Raw genomic sequence first — 19,700 nt, 5'->3', positions numbered from 1 at the left:
CACAATTCGGAAATCAAGCATAAATAAACATATTAATGAATGAATGCCATTATAAAGTCAATGACAGTATCTTCGACTGGTTACCTGTTGAAAAAGACAAAACAGTTCAATTATTTTTGCAGTATTTCGAGGTTATTTTATTGTTGGAAAATAAGTAAACTGTAAAGCCTCTTAATATCTTGTTTTGAAGACATTCGTAAAATAACAGAGAACAGTTTCCACTTTTCTTTATTTTATATATTTTGGATTTGATAGAGTACAAAATGATTTTGCGATACTTGTCTATTTACAGATTACACCGTTGCGTACACACAATGGGAGTAACTGCGAAACTGGACACTGTCCTAACAATATGCCGTATTGTACCCCAGAGGGATGCGTCTTTCAGTGTCCTGAAAATACGTTTGTGAACGGGAGTAACTGTGCTATACACTGTGCAGATATGTATATATACAATAAAAGTTGTATTCATACCTGTCCAAATACACATCCTTTAGTCGAGGAAAGAATCAGAATAATCAGCTTACAGTTTCATAAATATAAGTTTTGCAGAGATTTGTGCCCACCGCAAAACTTTCAGTTAAACGGAAAGTGCATAAAATCATGCCAAGACGATCACAAATTTGTCGAAAACGGCAAATGCCTTGATAAATGTTCTACTACTAGTCATGTGCATCGAAATATCACTTTAGGCAGTCGCCTACTTGGGATAGAATGCCTGTCCACTTGCAGTGGTGAATACCCATTCCATCGAAATCAAAGTTGTGTCTCAATGTGTGATGAAGCAGAAGTTGTTGTGGACAGTAGATGTTTACAGGAATGCCCGGAAAAGAAGCGAAATGAACTCGACTTAAACTTATGTGTTGTGTTAGGAAAATGTAGGAACAATTGGCCTGATCAAATATATTGTTCAGAATCTTGCCCGGAGAATTTTTACTCATATAATATGACATGCAGAAATAATTGTCCACTGGATGCAAGCTACATTTGGAATGGAACTTGTGTCAGTGCTTGTCCAAGGGCGTACTCTTACAAAAAGTGGGTGTATGCATGGGAATACAGCGGTTATGAAAAGCATCTCGAATGTACTGACAAATGTCCGCGAAAGACAGACATGTTATCTCTGGAATGTGTCCCGCATTGCAAACATGGAACAGTGAGTTACAATAATATGTGTGTAAAACAATGTCCGCAAAATACATATATATCCGACAACCGCAATACTAAGGAAATTTCGTGTGTCACAGAATGTGCTAAATATGTTCATCAGGGTAAATGCGTTGATGTTTGTCCGGGATTCAACATAAATAAATCATGTGTCGACAGCTGTCCAAGTAATTATACATTTATATACCAAAGCTCGTGCGAATCAGCTTGTCCGAACAATACATGTTTGACAGAAGATGGTATACATTGTACAGATGAGTGCTCATTTGATCCAAGAGATAATACATTAGCTGATGTATGTCCAACGCATACTCCATACAAAAGGGAGAATATTTGTGTGTCTGAATGTAAAGTTAACGAAGTGTTAGATGATAAAAATAACTGTATAAATGTAACAGAGTGTAAGAGGCCGGTTTTATCACACGGACGTTGCCAAGATGAATGCCCTGCTGGATATCTTTACATGGCACATAACTATCTTATTGATGGCGATTATCGGAGTTACTATCCGGACCACACATATTCTTACAACGCTGATGATCTAAAAAACGATCCGTGTGTTACCGTTATCAGTGCTTATTTACCGACGATGGTATTTGGATTGTTGACATTAATGTATGGGTTATGGTTTGTTTGTTTTATTTCCACAAAACAAATAAAGTATTTGAAAACACGAAAAGATCAGGCAATAAGAGAACAGGTGATTCTTTATTATAATCAATCGATATTCAATTTATACTCGTTATAAACATGTGTGTTAGTCTGAAATTTACACGATATAAGGTTTGACGTGTTTCCAGCGGATTATATCAAGGCATATTAAGAAACGATTTGCGTGGACAGAAAGACAATCGTAGCATCAATTATCTTTCAAATGCCAATGCAAGAGTTTACTTTTCAAATATGGCTACGCCATTTAATGAAAATATTTATCAGCTATTCACTCGATGAAAAATACTTTATCTTGTACTGACACAAGTGCATTGTCTTGGAATTTTGAACAGTGACAGAACTTATTACACTGCTAAATGAAACAAGCTCTTTAATTTCTTGCATCTTTGAGCTGAGAGTACCTTAAATATATTTTAGAATAATGTATGTGCAATTTCTGAAAGAAAAAAAAATCACATATATAGAGAGCATATCCTAAGTGTTTCTTCATACTGAATTTATAAGACGAGTTGAATAAAACGATAAGATGCAAGGCATTGTCTGTCGAGCGTTTTATCAATTTTAGCCAACGAGTTTAATAAATTCAATGTGGAAAGACACAAATGTATTATTCTTTTCATAACATGTAAGCTTTTCCTGCCGAAACATCAAACGTTCTTTCTTTACCTATTATAGACCAAGTATATTCAACCAACATCTCCTTTACTTAACACAACGTCAATGTCACAGGTTTATCAAATTAATGTGATACTAACTTTATGTAATGGATTTATTTCACTCCCATTACGTCAAATATTTGACAAAACTGCTACGACATTCTCTGTCGTAAACAGAATGCTAATATATATCATTTATAGGCAATGCTTATTCATTTTGCAGGCTGAGGTAACTAAGGAACCAGCGGCGATTCAAGATTTTTCTGGCGAGACATTTGAGGATACTGAAGATGTGCGTTTAATTGATGTGTCAACTGAAGAGCAAGCCACGAGCCAAGAGTTGTCTACTAAGACATTTGAAGATAATGAAGATGTACGTTTGATTGATGTTACAATTGAAAATCAAGCGACGAACCATGACTTGCCTGGCGGAACATTTGTGGATGATGAAGAGGTACAATTGATTGAAACGGCAATTGATGATAATGCATAGACTGAGTCTTTAGTTATATCGACATGAAGAACATTTAGATCTAAACCGGATACATGTTATGACTAACAGCAATAACGTTTATTTTTTATATGTGGTATCAAAATTTACATCCGGGTTGATTTTGGCGAGCTGTGATAAGATTTATTTACACTTGTATCGGTGTGTCTATCATAAATAGATAAATTTATATCCTTCTTGTAACCTAAAATTGTTAAAAAGTATAAAATCAAGATTTTCGGAAAGTACTAAGCTTTAATATTGTACATATAATGGCAGTTTAATAGTTGTACTGTTCTTATTTTACTACCTGGGTCCATGTTTTTATCCATCTTAGTGGAAACTAGATCTGTGCCAATAGGATACTGGTACACCCTCTTCGTATCACTGTACGGTTATATGTTACAAGTTTACAATTCAAGAATATGTAAACATTCATATCACCTTTGTGTTTGGGATATGAGTTATCATTATGAGTGTAGTATGGATACAGTTAAACATCATCCTGGATAAAAATCCTATAATGTGTCATAGATGTGTAATGTAATCTAAGAGTTCTACATAGGCCGATGCTAGGGGTGTGGGGGGGGGGGGGGGGGGGCGCGTGAGAGATGCTGCACTTTTCACTACCTCTTATGAACTGTCTCAATCAAACCTAGTCTGCTATTATTTTGCTTGGTTGCATTCTTTCCTTCCAAAGGATCTTTTTACAGATGTCATGACTCTAGGTCAAATGCTTTCTGATATACTCGGGACGCAAACTTTTGAGACTTTTATACATATGTTTGACTAATATTAGGGCCATAACTCTGGTTTGGTTGAAGCTTAACCATAGATGTACAACGTGTTGAATAACGGCATATTCTAATCTCTTTCATCGCCCGACAGTATTAACCTGTAATAGTTTGTTGCAGGTCAAACAGAATGAAATACCAGTCTATCCTCTGTAGAATCATTAGTTAATTATCATTCATCTATTTGAAATTCGGATTTTCTCGTAACAAAATGAAAAGTATCCAGCTATTTCTGTACTCGAATTATTAATAATCAGTTGCACTACATTTTAAAACTTCAAAATTGCTCAGTTGAACTTTAAATGAGTGATAAGCCTAATCAAGCTTTATTCGATTCATGAGTGGGTAATTATAACCAATATCACTGTGGGGCCAATGTGGTCAGGATATTGGCATTTTAGATTATTTGATATTTTTCTAACATAAAAATCAGTGTTGCATCTAAGTTTTCTTTTCACTTCGCCGCTGGCGTCGGCGTTGCCATGCTGTTCATACGTATTTGTATCTTTTCGTCTGTCTGTGCCCTCCTCTATCTCAGAAGTAAATAATTGTTTTATTTTTGTTTAGTTCTTGATATTGTCTCTTAATATCCTGTCACTCTACCCACACATTATGCTTACCACATCCCACATTTGTGTCATGCTACAACTGGAAATGAAGTAAAATATTTCTTAATGTTATTATATATGTTTAATGCTGAAAGATGCTCTTTGGCCTGTTTCCCAAAACCTTTTAGGATTTTTCACGTACTTCGAACAATATAAAAGTAGTCTTTCAAAACATATTCAGTTAGTGTAAAGCATTATAACTACAACATCTATATAACACTCCTTCACATAATGCTATCGCAGATCCCTGGAGATAACCTATAATTTAAAGGTCATATGGCAAGACTTGATGGTGCCATTTCGATTACAATGCGACCTTCAATAAAATATAATGACAGTAAGTTGGATTATTAAATTTTGGATACCAAGCCAGCCAAGATTCAGCCCAAAGATTTATTTTGAAATTGAGATCCCCTGATATTAGTCATAACCATTATTTAATGCATCACTTTTAAATTAGATTTAAAAGATGTGTTAACGACATCTTATAAACATTAGGCTTATTCCCATATGTGAAATTTAGCTGAGAGGAAAAATACCAACATCCAAACACTCATAATGTTTTATATAATATCTGAAATATCTAGACTATCCTTCAATAAGTTAACAGCATTCCGTGAAGTCAGAAAAACGTTAGAAAATGTAAAGAAGTTTGTATGTTTGTTTTACAAAACCTTTGAACCCTGCTTAGCATAAAGCACCAGACTAACTTTTCAGCTGATGTAGAATAAAGTTCGATACTGTTTCTTTGAATAACGATTACTAATGCAATCGAATTACCTATTTCTAAAAAGAGATCTCGTCATCCTTCGTACTGTTTAATTTAAGACAAAAAGAAGAGCATCCCACAATCCATTTACGATACTATATCGAAGTTTGCTTTTTGTTTTCAAATCAGACGAGCTAAAAATAAAAGCTTTGTAACAAGTTCACTTTTCTTTTTAAAAGATACGGATTCCGTATTAAAACAGCATCACAATATTAAAACAAAGACAAATATCAAACAGGGAATGCCACGTACCAAAATCGCAGCCTCCCCAAAACGAAACCTACAGCACGCAGACGTGCACACCACAAACACACACACATACACATACACGTGCACACATACAAAGCCAACACACGAGGACAAAACGAACAAACAAAGGAACACACACACATACACGCGCACACACACAAAGCCTACACAACAGGACAAAACGAACAAACAAAGGAACACAGTGGGGCACCGCCTTGGAACGGTCAGTGACAAAAACACCACTGGGGAGCTTAAACCGGTTTATGGTGTGCACTCAACCTCACTCTTACCCCCACCATGTTCCAAAGACACGGGACAGTGTAAATAAAAGTAATCCCCTCCAGGTGAATCTCTAACACACGTAATGGAAACAAAAAGGCATGGCATGTAAAACACAAAAATGCTCGTGTATAAAAATATAAAAAGCAAACCTTTAGAACCAAAAACGTATGTACTCAATGCCTTTTCAGAAGACAGAGCAACAAGAGAAACACCCTTAAGGGCCCGACGAAACAGGCCAGAAGACAGATATCAAAACAGTTCAGTCCTGGTAGGATTTAAAAACTGCTTATCATAGAGTCCTCCCCCTCTTCCGTCAGACACAATCAAAGAGGGAAGCGTAGTGTCCAACTGTAAACGGGTTGAACACTAAACATGCGGTATGTCTCAAAACAGTTGGGTCAAAATCGCAGATTAAAAGTTGGATTTTAACAGTTGGTTAACCCTTACCCTGCTTATTTTCTATGATGAAATTGTCCCTCTTTCAAATTGGACAGTACCGTTACCTGTTAAAAGGGGTGCTTACCGTAACGATACGGACTAAATGGCAAACAGTGCAGATCATGCATTTGCCGCAAAGGCAGAATCAATCGTGTCCAGCATGATAAGCCAAATTACCATGAGTCGATCAGACTGCAAAAAATAAGCAGAAACTCTTATGAGCTTTTACAACCAACTATATCTAGATAGCAATACAAGTTTGTAGATCCAACATATTAAGATAAAAACAAACAACACTGTTTTCTTCAGTGTGTTTCGAAGATGCGATTGAGAACATGGCTTTACATCCTTTGAAATAGTGCGTAACATTTAGGCCCCTACATAGTATAATGGTTAGTTTTATGAACATTATGAAACAATTGTGCTTTCAAACATCATATTAAAGGAACTTCGAAAATCATTAAATCATATTTAAGGCGAAGTGTATTTAGACTTAATTACGTGTAAATAATGGCATATTTCAGTTAGTGAAAAGGTTGGAGCTAAATTAAGTAACGCTGAAACTTATTGATAAAAGAATGAAATTAAGAACAGTTTAAAAAATTAATGCGAGTCTCGGAATTAAACTAATGACGAATAAATCCGAAATGGCATACACTTATTTGTGGAATGGAATGAGATACTTATTCCATTCCATTCCAGTATCCCATTCCATTTCATTCCATTCCAAACTTCCATTCATTTTGGAATGGAATGGAATGGAATTATAACATATGTGAAACTGGTAATGCCCCTGAATATTTAATTGGAACCGTGCACAAAAAGGATCCACACGTGCACATTTAGTCAGGAATTCCAAGAATTCCAAGCTCCGTGATTTGACTGATCTGTCCCAAGAGCAAGCATTTCCCTAGAAAGACATAAAAGACATAATTTAAACTTACTTTTAACAACGTTTAAGCCATAGGTACCTATCAAATAAACATTCTGCCTGCAGTCTCATAGCTGGTATAGGACTTTAGATGTAATTAGTTCTTAAATCCTATACAAGTATTATCTGAATAATACATATCAAGGGCAAACCAGGGTACTTCGAGTATGATGCGCTGTCTTGACAAGTAATCTGAAGCTGTGGGATCTAATCTTGTCATGCCGTTTTTCATGCCACGGATGCTGTGTCCTTACCTACACAGTACTCTGTATCAGTTCAAATGGAATAAAAATGTCTGGCTTTGGATCCAAATGAGTGTGTTGTGGTTTGTGTTTTGGAGTTTAATGGCAAGGCGGTTAGTTTAGTGACATACCGTTTCTGGGCAAGCTACCGCAGTTTACCAGTACTTGGTGCACACAATTTCCCATACGAAGTAACAATTTCCCTTATTGGAACAGAGGTAGGGGGCGAGAGCCATAGAAGAAACTCCTTGACTAAACGCCATGGGAAATGCTCCGACCCGGATTCGGGATCGAACCCAGGTCCCCGCATGAGGGACCAGCGCTCCAAATGAATATCAGAATAAATAACCTGGCCCTAATATATTTCAATGTTTAAAAGCAAAACAAATAATCCATTCTGATATCACTACCTATCCCCTCCCCCCCCCCCCCCCCCCCCCCCCCCCCCTCTCCCCCCTTTCCTCCTTAATCAAATAAAATCTGACCAAAAAGGAATCTAATGACCTTGTTATTCTTGGCAAAACAACAATAACATAGCCATCTGAATAATTTCAAATAAAACAAAACAATAACATAACTGTGAGATAAATGTCTGCAAGTCATATCCCCGGAGATTGTCTAACAGTTCAATGAACCAATTCAGCCTACCTGAAGTTGAACTTTGGTTTGGCAATCTGTTACAAAGGGCAATGAGATATGACCTAAAGATGTAAACAAATTAGTAAGTTTTGGAATGGAATGGAATGGAATGAGATACTGGAATGGAATGGAATAAGTATCTCATTCCATTCTACAAATAAGTGTATGCCATCCGAAATAGAGCGCTTTACCGCTCGGACAACAAGGAATTAGTAAATACATCGGAAACGTTGTGTAAGGATTTAATGTTATGCGATTATTTGGTTTGTTTACATTTTAAAACGCCACGGTACTGTGCAATACCCATAGATGTCATTTTTCAATATTGATCATGCTGCAGTCACGCTCTGCACTAAAGAGAAAAACAAGCAAATATTGTTAGCCATGCTTTACCGCAAGTTCAGTGCAAAGCTATAAAACTCTATGATAATTTAATCATTCAAACATTATTCTGAATAAAGTGTCTTGCGCAAGTCACATACTATTAAACCAGTGTGTCTTATATTATTAATTAGATAGCTACTACGTCAACAAGTTAAAATTCAATTTTATCAATCATTTCTAATGGTTTCCCGTTCTTCAAATTCAGTTTTTTAATATTTATGGAAAATTCAGATTTTATTTTTCTTGAACATGAAAACCAGTTTTTCCTAGTTAATATTAGGTTATCCGTTGATCAATGCATTTGTTTTTGTTTTATTTTCAGATACATAGACACTCTACTAGGACTGCATTCCTGCTGTTTAACGGTTTTATTTTTCTTGATTATTTTTTGGCTATTTTTACTAACATGAAATAATCTGTACAGTAAAACCGTGATTCTTTGCAAAAATGATATAAGCTCTTAAATGTGCAAATAAAATACCCGTCGTTGGGGTAAGCGAAATTTTTTAGGTAAGTCGCGATGTAATTAAACATTGAGAGGGGCTTATCTTGTAGTAAACGGGAATTGCAATACATCACATGCATATTATATGTTTTGAATACTCGAAGGAAGTTTCTTGACAGCAAAACGATACGTTACGTAAACCATATTATGACCATATTATGAATTATCTAGGAATGAACTTTACATTTAGCTAAATCAACAGTGGTACTGATTGATAAGACATTTTTGGTTGACAGTATAATGTGTGCACGAGAAAATCAAATGGCATAGGAATAGAACCCAATTAATAGTACTAAATAATTTTTTAAATACTGTTTGCCAAGAAAATATTTGCTAAATTTCCTTTATTATTCTTTTTATTTTCGCTCTAAAAACAAAGAAACAAAACAACAACAACAACATCATCATCATCAATCGTTCTCTCTACAAACAGAAATATTTTTTATCATATTTTGCTCCAAGCCTTTGAAAAGTTTGATGCATTTTATTTCATAATGCTTGCATAAAAAAAAAACGAAATAAGTCAGAATTTTGCATCACTTTTGTTTTATATTTCAAGTGATTAACAATGTCATGGGTGGTAAACGTGCTAATCAAATTCCCAAGGAAAATACGCTATTTAAAATGGGTTGCACGACTTCTGGTACTGGTGCTGCTCATCAAGATATACAATATCGAGGTAGGTGGGGTTTTGTTTTCGTTGATAAAGACACATTTGCAATGTAGAATGCTATTCGACACAAAAAAATGAATAAATATGATATGATTGTATGAAATATCTGCTTCGTATTTTAAAATCGGCTTTGTTATTATGATCATTCTGCTGGCACGAACAGTCAAACTAGTATGGGATCATGAAAAATACCAATTTTCTAACTCGTGTGCCTACGAACTGGAAATGTGACGCTCCTAATGATCAAATACGTGTAATGCAGTCATGAATATTACATATAATATATATGAGATGTTGCTTTTGGGGAAAGGATTGGCAAAACAATCACCCGGAATGGGGTTGTTTAGTTTAATTATCATATATTTTATTGCTTAAGAAATACGGCATTAAAAAGCTACACTATACATGCAAATAAATCAGCCAACAAACACATGTGTTTAAACGGGTTGTGCTACATGTTTTACCAACATTAGCGGACGGCCCTTCCATATAATCAGACAAAAGGAACAAGACTTAGTAGAATTTTTGTATTATCGTCAGGCGATTTATACGTCGTGATTGCAGAAAATGTAAAAAGAAGAAAATTCTAAAAATGAAAAGACAAAAATGTTGGAATGATTCTAAAGAGTCAGTGGATACATAAACATTGTAAAGTATTCATTCAACTGAATTATAAAACAGAACCAAATATCAGCTACCAAAAACAAAGCTTTTGTAAACACAAACCACACATTTGTTAAAGACAGAAGAAAAAAAACAAAGAAAAAACTATTTATACGTTTCCTGCAAGGTTGCAGCTATCCTGGCCTCCGCATGCGCCCCTACCCGTCCGTATTCTAAGTATGTTTTGATAGAAATAAACAACATTACTGAAGTTCAATTATTTCTAGAATCTCTCTTAGTGGTTTTATGTATTTATGCACCGCCTTTAATATTATCACATTCACTCCTTAGCCTCTGCGGTCTATTCTATTCCAAAATGTAATTTAAAGGGTGATAGGTCCATGTGTTGGTAAAAAGTTCACGTCTTTGTAAAGCAAATAATGGGCAGCGGTAAAAGAAATATTCTACATCTCCATACGTATTTCCACAAGAGCATCTGGGATTATCGCTTAAATGACTGTGAAATAAATCTGCATTCCAAATGCTACACCTATTTCTAATTCTAGCATGGTGGACCTGGAAAACACGACCTGTAATTTGAAGGAACGGACTTATTACCTTTCTTAAGCGTATGGATCGGTTAAATAGCATTTTTAGCGGTTTACAGACAAAATAACTTATATTTCACTATTCGGTGAAAAATTTCATCTGGTTCACTTGCTTTATTAGTACCTGTGTTAGATAAAACATCAATTTCGTCTTGGCCCTGATTCATCAATATCACCGAATTTTTCGTTTGTTTTTATTGTAAAGTTAGGTAACTCTGAATAATTTTATTAGAATCGTCAATATTTTATATAAACGCGAAGTAATCATTTAGTGTGTCAGCTTTTTCTAAGTCCGAAATCGCAACTGACCCATTGTTTGATGAGAGTGGTGGTATAACGTTACACTTTGATGAGTTTTCCTTTACTAATAGCTTTACTAGTTTCCAGTTTTTGCGAGGATTCGTAGACTTTACGTCATTTATTGTAAATTCAATATTGTTAGAAATATTTATTTTGCATGTTTTTTTTGTTTTTTTTTGTTTTTTTTTTTCATATTGTAAACTTTATTCCTAAGTACTTTGTAACAATTCCAATCTTAAATTGTCTCTGTAGTAAGAGATATACGTTTTTTGCTTATCGCGTTTACGAGAGATTTTCCTTATTTCTGAATCAAAACTGTTTGGAATACACGATTTTGCAAGGTCTAAAACATTATTAGTGAACTCAATTGTTGCGGTATCAATATCATTTGATAACAAAAGGGCCAGTCTGTTTCAGGAATGTTCTCGTTAAATGCTACAAAATCTGCTCATTTGTAGTACCATACTCTGCGCTAGAAAGGACAATTAAGATTCATGTTTACCTTAATGTACCTTAATGTATGCAAACGTTCCTGTTTCTGCGTGTCTTCAGTGTATCAGAGTGATGACATGTAATATTATTCGTTACAGCTATAGGTCCTGATCTATTAACGTTTCAGGGTTGTCAGTTACTCTAGTTGGTTCGTTAATTACATTTGTCACATTATTCAAGAGCAGCACGCGCCCGAGAATGGAGTTGCTCGTATACATTATATACCGGTAGTCAAAATAGTTAAAACGATGTCATTTTCCCTTTTTTTTAATTATTAATTTTATCATGGGAACAGTATAGTAGCCAGTGTCCTTAGCAGTATACGAATAAAAACACATATAAAGATCATCAATTGGTACGGCAAAGAAACAAACGTTCCCTATGACATGTTTGCAACAAGATAAAATCAACACAGACATTATTTTGCTGTTCATACTCAGGTTAAAAATCATATATAACATTTGCCTTGAAGAATTTGATTTCGAACTGACTCAGTCAAAACAAAAACAGGACAAATTATGTTCACTTTTTGGGTTTAGCGCCTTTCCAACTGTATTTCAGTGTCATGTTTGGGCGGGCATTCAGCCGTATCAGAGATTCAGTACCCATAGTAACATGTTTTCCGTAAGTGTCAACTTCTCCGCATGAATCAGAGGCGGAGGACATTGTGACAAGATATCTTTTATTACAGCAGTGACCACACGCCTCGCCCGAGGATCGAACTCACGATCCTGCGATATGTAGATCAGCGCCTCCCTATTATTTCTCTTGCATTTACGCGCGACCTGTGCAGAGACAGTTAAGCAGAAAGACTTCCTGATTCTTGCATCAACAATACTCTGACAGAAAATTTTCCTGAAATGAAATATTAGATTCGTGTAAATGCTAAATGCAGTGAACGGCTTTTGGTCAATGTTAGTACAGGATTGCAAACGTTGCCCCTTCTTTTGTCTGCTAATTATCTTATAATTACGAAAATGATATGCAAAATGATAGCAGCTCAGTTTAAAATATATATGAGCCGTGCCATGAGAAAACCAACATAGTGGGTTTGCGACCAGCATGGATCCTGACCAGCATGCGCATCCATGCTGTTCGCTTTTAAAGCCTACTGCAATTAGAGAAACCGTTAGCGAACAGCATGGATCCTGACCAGACTGCGCGGATGCGCAGGCTGGTCTGGATCCATGCTGGTCGCAAACCCACTATGTTGTTTTTTCCATGGCACAGCTCATTATGCCTGTTTTCTTATACTTGCATTATAATTACTATGTTTCTGAAATTCATTATACCATTTGGTACGGAAAATGATCCAATACGGGTATTTCATCATCTCCCATTGTGTTCAATGAATACAATCGGTAAGAAGATCCTTTGGAAGCATAGAATGCAATCAAGCAGAATAATAGCAGACCCGCTCATGATCCCATTTTTTCTCAAAATAATTTAGGCAATTATATACATTGAAATAATACTGTTATATTAAATACCTTAAATTTAGGCGCAAACTGGTTTTGAAGTCACATACGTGACAGGAAAGTTTGAGTTTGACATTGTATTGTATATGAGCAACTCCAAAACCAATGGTTTTTTTGTCAATTATGAGCAGGACCTGAAGCAAATACATGTAATAATCGCTACTGTATTATAGCTGGTTCATCATTAGAAGCGTCATGTGTCCTCATATAAGGCACATGAGGTCAGAAACTGACATTTTTGTTGCTTTCATACTTCTTTAACATGCTTCGTGTCACCAGAGTTTGTGTAATAAAAGGGCCGAATCAAAACCAGACATTTCACACGTATGACGTTTTATCATATTCATGTCGAATAGCATTTCGCCGTTTTCGGGAACATTTGTTACTGTATCATTCTGAGCAAAACTATAGATTCACTTACCTCATTTTCGTCTTCTCTACGCACAACACCGGCAGCGGGAACTGGAATGCGCGTTTACCACCCAAGAATAAAATACAGAACGTTTTATCTTATAGCTTTGCCCATCCGCCCGTCTGCACGTCAATATTTATCTTACTCCACTCTATGGGCATATAAGAAATGTTTCTTATCACATTTTATTACATTTCCAGCTTTATTTTCAAGAAAACAATGTAGAACTAGACATAGTACCAAGTTTCATTGTGAAACTTCGAGATTTTAAAGAAATAGAGACATTGAATTAAAGCCACCCTATGTATTTACTGTGCTAAATTTAGACCCTATGGTCGCTTTACTGTAAAGTGTTGTAAAAGTTTGAATTGTTTGCATCATTTTACTTCAATTCTGAAATCTGTCTCATTCCGTCGTGAATAAGGCCCAGACGGAAGCATTTTGTACACTTTCTGACATTCCAGAGACAAAGATTTGCACGTTTATCCCAGAAATCGCTGCAGAAATAGATCCATCTATCTAAACAATCGTCAAAATCAAAGTTTGTCAAATTTCATGATTATTTTACATTGGAAACGTCATTTTTAATATGAGCCGTGCCATGAGAAAACCAACATAGTGGGTTTGCGACCAGCATGGATCCAGACCAGCCTGCGCATCCGCGCAGTCTGGTCAGGATACATGCTGTTCGCTAACAGTTTCTCCAATTCCAATAGGTCTTAAAAGCGAACAGCATGGATCCTGACCAGACTGCGCGGATGCGCAGGCTGGTCTGGATCCATGCTGGTCGCAAACCCACTATGTTGGTTTTCCCATGGCACGGCTCAATTATATACAACAGATTTATTACTGTGAAGACTGATTGTGATGTGTTCCGAGAAAAGTCTTATTTCAGCTCTTATAGGTTAAAGGTCAGTAATTCAAATCCTTCTTTGTTTATTATAGGAACGACAAATGTCATGTATTCAAATTGCGTAATATTAAATGACTCCATGGTAGGTATCCATAAGTGTAACGAGCCGCAAACTGATGTACAGGGACAAATTAGAAGGCAGTGGTCATACTCAACATGTGAAAATGGAATTGTAGAACAACTCTGTTGCTTTCGGGCGTATAGTTGGATATATTATCTCCCCATCTAGTCCCTACGACTGCCTTTGAGCATGATAGATAGCTAGGCTGCTGATAGCAGATGAGTGCCTTGACCAAACAAAATCCCGCCATGCAGCGGATGTATTGCAGCCGTATCTTGTAAAGTAAAACTTAAGAATTTATCCGTTTTTGGTTGCGGGTTTATCCCGCTACCAAAGTTAAGTGTATTTCTGACAATCATGTAGCATCTTTATTTGATTCCAAATCACATGCAAAGGATGTTCATGTGCTACACAACATAGTCCCATTCATGAACAATGCGGATGAATTATCAATGATCTAGCAGTTCTTATTCATCCTCTATTCATTCACACTGGCCATTTAGATTATATAAGATCTGTCAATGATAAGGTATTCCAGCCTATGGTTACATCACTGACTTCCAGCTGTGAATTAAGTTAAGTTCATGTAAGGTCAGGCAGAGTTTATCTTAGATATGAGGCACATTAGTATTTGTTTCTTATACATGTATATTTATAGATTGGCATTTGAAATGAAAATAAATCTAGACCAAAACCCGCAACCACCAGACATCTCAAGGCTTTGATTACAAATGGCGGATGATAGTAATTTTAGCATATTGTTTAGTTAACGATACCAGCGACAACAGCAGTACATTTTAGCATCAAAACATAATCAGAATGTAGTAATTTCAGAATTGAAAATTAAAAGAAACGGTCAAAGCATTTAAAAGAAACAGTTACTACTTCCAAACAAATCAAAGGTAGTTTTCTTGTAGAGATGTTTTGTCATAACATGGACTGATCACATTATTTTACTATACATAACTTTAAAAATTGCAACGTTGTATGTAATATTTGCTACATAATGGACCAGATATCAGCGGCAGTTTGTTTTTGTTAAGCATCATAGATCAATTGGTAGATAATTGAATTACGATAATATCTTACGTAATAACGATTCAGTAAGTGCTAGGAAATTGATCATTTGAAACTTCCTAGCAGTTTTTAACATTTAATGAATTTTTCATCGTCACATTGATGCACGACATTAATGCAGACGTATTATTTCCAACAGGTCATATATCGGTTCTGCTAATAAGATCACATATCTCATAATCATTGAAATAAGAACTAGCTTCTAGGAACGAAGCTGTCCTGAATGATTCATCAAATAAAATGAAATAAAAGAGTTGTTAGCTTTGTTTTTCCAAAACCATGACAACCAGTCTTGCTTCAATTACTTATGTAACCGATCATTTTATCAACTAGAGAGTTGTTTACAACAGGAGTCTACTCGCATTCGGCATGCCGCAGTTAAATCCTGTATACTACTTATGGCTATGGTGGTGTGTTTTGCCGCACAAAATCTAAAACATAAAGCTCGGAAAAACTATAAATTGAAAGCAGGGTATATTTCTGAAGAGATAGGTACGGCAAGCTATGCACAGTGTCTAGCCTATTGCTCAACGCGGCAAGGATGTATATCAGCATCTTACAAATCCCCGTCAGAAAACTGTCTATTGTCAGAATATGATACAATTGATGATCACTGGGTAAGTCCAGGCGTACCTCGAGGGTTAGAATATGCAGCCGGATGGACTACAATGACACGGATTAGATACCCAGGTAAAATATGAAATTTTCTATATGCACAATTGCACATATTGTCTATTGTAGGAGACTTTAAAATTTGTAGACGCAAGAAAGAGAGTTTTATAAATGTGGTATGAGAATAAAAAACGGTCTTACCCGTTTACAGATAAGCCAAAACTAGATTTAGAAATATATGGTGTCAAAATGGCTAAACATTACAATGAAAAAGACCTAGATATTTTGAATACCAAAATGTTTCTATTACCGCCATCCAAGTTTTCAAATGATAAAAATACCGATGGTTGTGTTCGAAAACAGAAACCAGGGAAAACCTTTTGTTATGGAAAAGGTGGATCAGTAAATAATAAATAATTAATTCCATATTTGGTACGAAATGTAAACGAATTTCAACTATGGTATTTAACTGCATTTTAAATGCTATATCATTTACCGAAATATCCTACCGTGCATTCCGGCGGACTTTCCTCTCCCCAACCGCCTTATCGTCCGCCCGCTTAGCTCAGTAGGGAGAGCGTTGGTCTACGGATCGCGGGGTAGCGTGTTCGATCCCCAGGCGGGGCGTATGTTCTCCGTGACGATTTGATAAAGGACATTGCGTCTGAAATCACTCCTCCATAACCTCTGATAATTCATGTGAGGAAGTTGGCAGTTACTTGAGGAGAACATGTTTGTACTGGTAAAGAATCCAGGAACACTGGTTAGCTTAACTTCCCGCCGTTGCATAACTGAAGTACTGTTGAAAAACGGCGTAAAACCCAAAACAAACAAACAAACAAACAAACCGCCTTATCATTGAATTGACTGTTGAATTTTCCTGTAGAGTAACACATATTCAACTTTTTTTAAACCAGCTTTCTTTTGTAGGTTCAAAGTGTAATTTATGTTTCACATTATTTTCGATAATATGATATTTTGATGTTAATAACATGGGGCGGGGGAAGGGGTCCCCTCTGCAAAGAAGCCAAAAGAAACAAATTTTCCGTACGGTTGCAGATTTTTTTCAAAAGACCTTGAAAAGACCTATTAGTAAGATATTTGCGGTGCTTTGAACTTTGTTATACTTTACGATTGTACTATTTCAGTTTTCCACGTACTTGGTCATTATCAGCGATATTCAATGACATTTGCTCAAGCCCAGCAGCAGTGCATTGATTATGGAACGACGATTGCGACACCTTCTGATTTACTGGAGGCAAGGTCTATGGGATATGAATATTGTTGTTGTTGCTGGATGTCAGACGAGACCAAGGGATTTGTATTACAGACTTATAACCCCCACTGCTTTAGCTCATTTAACGAAGGGATTTTATATTGTGGCTGGGGTACAGGTGATGTGTGGTGTAAACTGAAATAACAAGCAGCCGATAGCCTATTCTGCGTGTGTGGTGAACCGTATTCATGAAAGGGCAATGTCAAATACGCAGGCAAATGCTATTACTATGTTTGATTATACATCACGCTACTTGGATGATATTCTTAATAAGGATAATCCGTTTGTTGCTCAGTAAGCGATAATGTTTATTCTTGGGAGTTACAGTTTAATAAATTAACCGTTTTGAATTTACATCTCTCTAATTTGTAATAAATGTACAATTGTTTCCAAAAATGTTTAAAGAAAGACTCATTGATTTTTACATGCAAGAGTGGCATGCAACTGGTGAAAATAGTGCCGTTTAAAAATAATTTAACAAACACACTCGAATATGACTGTTAGATTAATTATCTAAAAGTTACAGATTTTTGTGTCACGAATAATAAGAGCCGTGCCACGAGAAAACCAACATAGAGGGTTTGCGACCAGCATGGATCCAGACCAGCCTGCGTATCCGCGCAGTCTGGTCAGGATCCATGCTGTTCGCTTTCAAAGTCTATAGTAATTAGAGAAACTGTTAGCGAATAGCATGGATCCTGACCAGACTGCGCGGATGCGCAGGCTGCTCTGAATCCATGCTGGTCGCAAACCCACTATGGGTTTTCCCATGGCACGGCTCATAATATCTGCACATACTCTTAGAATACAAACTGGCCGATACGGGCAAAAACGAATTCCACACAATAACAAAAACTGTTTATGTTGTAACACTTTTAATATTGAAGACGAATAATCGTTTATTTTAAATGTTATGTAGATGTATGTTCAGAAGTACTATTATAATAGACCATCGATGTACAAATTTATTGAACTTGTTACTACAAATTAAAAGATTACATTATGAAATCTTGTAAAGTATATAAATAAATCTGTTGAAACAAGAAATATGATTATGAATGCTAACAATTATTATTTCACACATATATATATTTGAACCAATAGGAAGCTTTTCTTTCTATCACGTGACAATACAATACAAACCAGTATTGTACTGTGTGATTTAAAACGCATTCACATTTTCTTAAGTATATATAGCAACATCCGAAATCTACAATCCACAAACTCCATATTTTTTCATATTGGATTCCAGTCCAAAAAATCCATATTTTTGTCATATTCAACAACTCTTCCGATTTTTTATACAGAGACATTTGAAATTACTTCCTTGTATATAGCGGCAGCAGTAAATCAGAACAAAAAGCGATAACTTTCTTATTTTTGAACGAAACATGAAAGTGTAAGCACTTTATTTCTTAGTAAGACCGTTTCCTATCCAATGGTTATGGTTTCCACCCAAGATATCACGAAAGTTGTTTTTGAATTTTTTGGCACTGAGAGAAATGTTGGAAAATTAACATAGATCTACGTGTTACCGGAGAAGAACGTATTAAATTAATGTGTGTTGTTGTTTGTGAGTTTAAATGCGTGAATTGTTGTTTTTAATGTCTATTTTTTTCTAGTGTGAAATAAAGAGGTAATTTAACAGTGATGAGTACAATACTGAAATCAGTTGGACGCGTACACAGCAATAATAACCCATATTTAGACTCGGCATTCGCCTCGTCCAAATATGAATTATTACTACTGTGTACTCGTCCGGCAGTATTGTACTCAATACTGTTAAATAACCTCATAAAATTAACAATTGCATCTTCTGTTAGCAACTTCAAACACAAATTGTTTATAGAATTATTATAAAAATTTGTTTATGTTATATTATAACTCTTCATCCTCCATTATCAACCCTTAGTCTGCTTAATTTCTAAAATGGACTTGTCCATCATTTAATTTGGGCAATACCATTTATTATTCGAAGGGGTGTTACTGAAAACTTACTGTCTGAATAGAGAACAGTGCAGACCAAGATCAGCCTGCACAGATTTGCAGGTTGATCTTGGTCTGCACTGGTCGCAAAGGCGGAATCACTTGCCACCAGCAAGCTAACGGTTAAAATGTACTATTTGTTGAATATTCATGTTGATTTGTTTAATTATGTTTACCTGACATTATATTATAACATTATGTTGTTTATTATGCACGACGATGTACCATGTGCAAGTCTTTAATAAAATTCTGTTCTGCTCTGTCCTTTAATAGAATTATTGGTAAGAGAGATAGTTTTAATTTAAGTGTTGTAAATTTCACTCAGCTAGATTGGCATGTACGCCACATAAACCCCATTGGTACTATAGTTCTGAATCATATCT

The 19,700-nt window shown here is 35.7% G+C and overlaps 2 protein-coding genes across 2 annotated transcripts; both read left to right on the top strand.

Annotated features, from left to right (window-relative positions):
• Positions 1-329: 329 nt before the first annotated feature.
• LOC123532341 (proprotein convertase subtilisin/kexin type 5-like) lies at positions 330-3,540 on the top strand. Its single transcript, XM_045313750.2, has 2 exons — positions 330-1,867; positions 2,719-3,540. Exons 1-2 carry the CDS (start codon positions 353-355, stop codon positions 2,986-2,988), a joined length of 1,785 nt encoding a protein of 594 aa, XP_045169685.2. The 5' UTR covers positions 330-352; the 3' UTR covers positions 2,989-3,540.
• Positions 3,541-15,841: 12,301 nt separating this feature from the next.
• On the top strand, positions 15,842-17,885 carry LOC123530726 (uncharacterized). Its single transcript, XM_045311480.2, has 2 exons — positions 15,842-16,133; positions 17,204-17,885. The coding sequence occupies exons 1-2, from the start codon at positions 15,842-15,844 to the stop codon at positions 17,473-17,475; spliced, it is 564 nt and encodes a 187-aa protein (XP_045167415.2). The 3' UTR covers positions 17,476-17,885.
• The last annotated feature ends 1,815 nt before the right edge of the window (positions 17,886-19,700 follow it).

This window comes from Mercenaria mercenaria, chromosome 11, assembly GCF_021730395.1.
Source record: "Mercenaria mercenaria strain notata chromosome 11, MADL_Memer_1, whole genome shotgun sequence".
In the NCBI taxonomy this organism is placed as follows: domain Eukaryota; kingdom Metazoa; phylum Mollusca; class Bivalvia; order Venerida; family Veneridae; genus Mercenaria; species Mercenaria mercenaria.
This window is presented reverse-complemented; position numbering and strand designations above follow the sequence as displayed.

Coding starts and splice junctions, on each gene's coding strand:
- LOC123532341 (XM_045313750.2), top strand. CDS start 353: ATGCCGTATTGTACCCCAGAGGGATGCGTCTTTCAGTGTCCTGAAAAT. Junction 1,868..2,718: donor ATCAGGCAATAAGAGAACAG/GTGATTCTTTAT, acceptor TTCATTTTGCAG/GCTGAGGTAACTAAGGAACC.
- LOC123530726 (XM_045311480.2), top strand. CDS start 15,842: ATGGCTATGGTGGTGTGTTTTGCCGCACAAAATCTAAAACATAAAGCT. Junction 16,134..17,203: donor GACACGGATTAGATACCCAG/GTAAAATATGAA, acceptor GTACTATTTCAG/TTTTCCACGTACTTGGTCAT.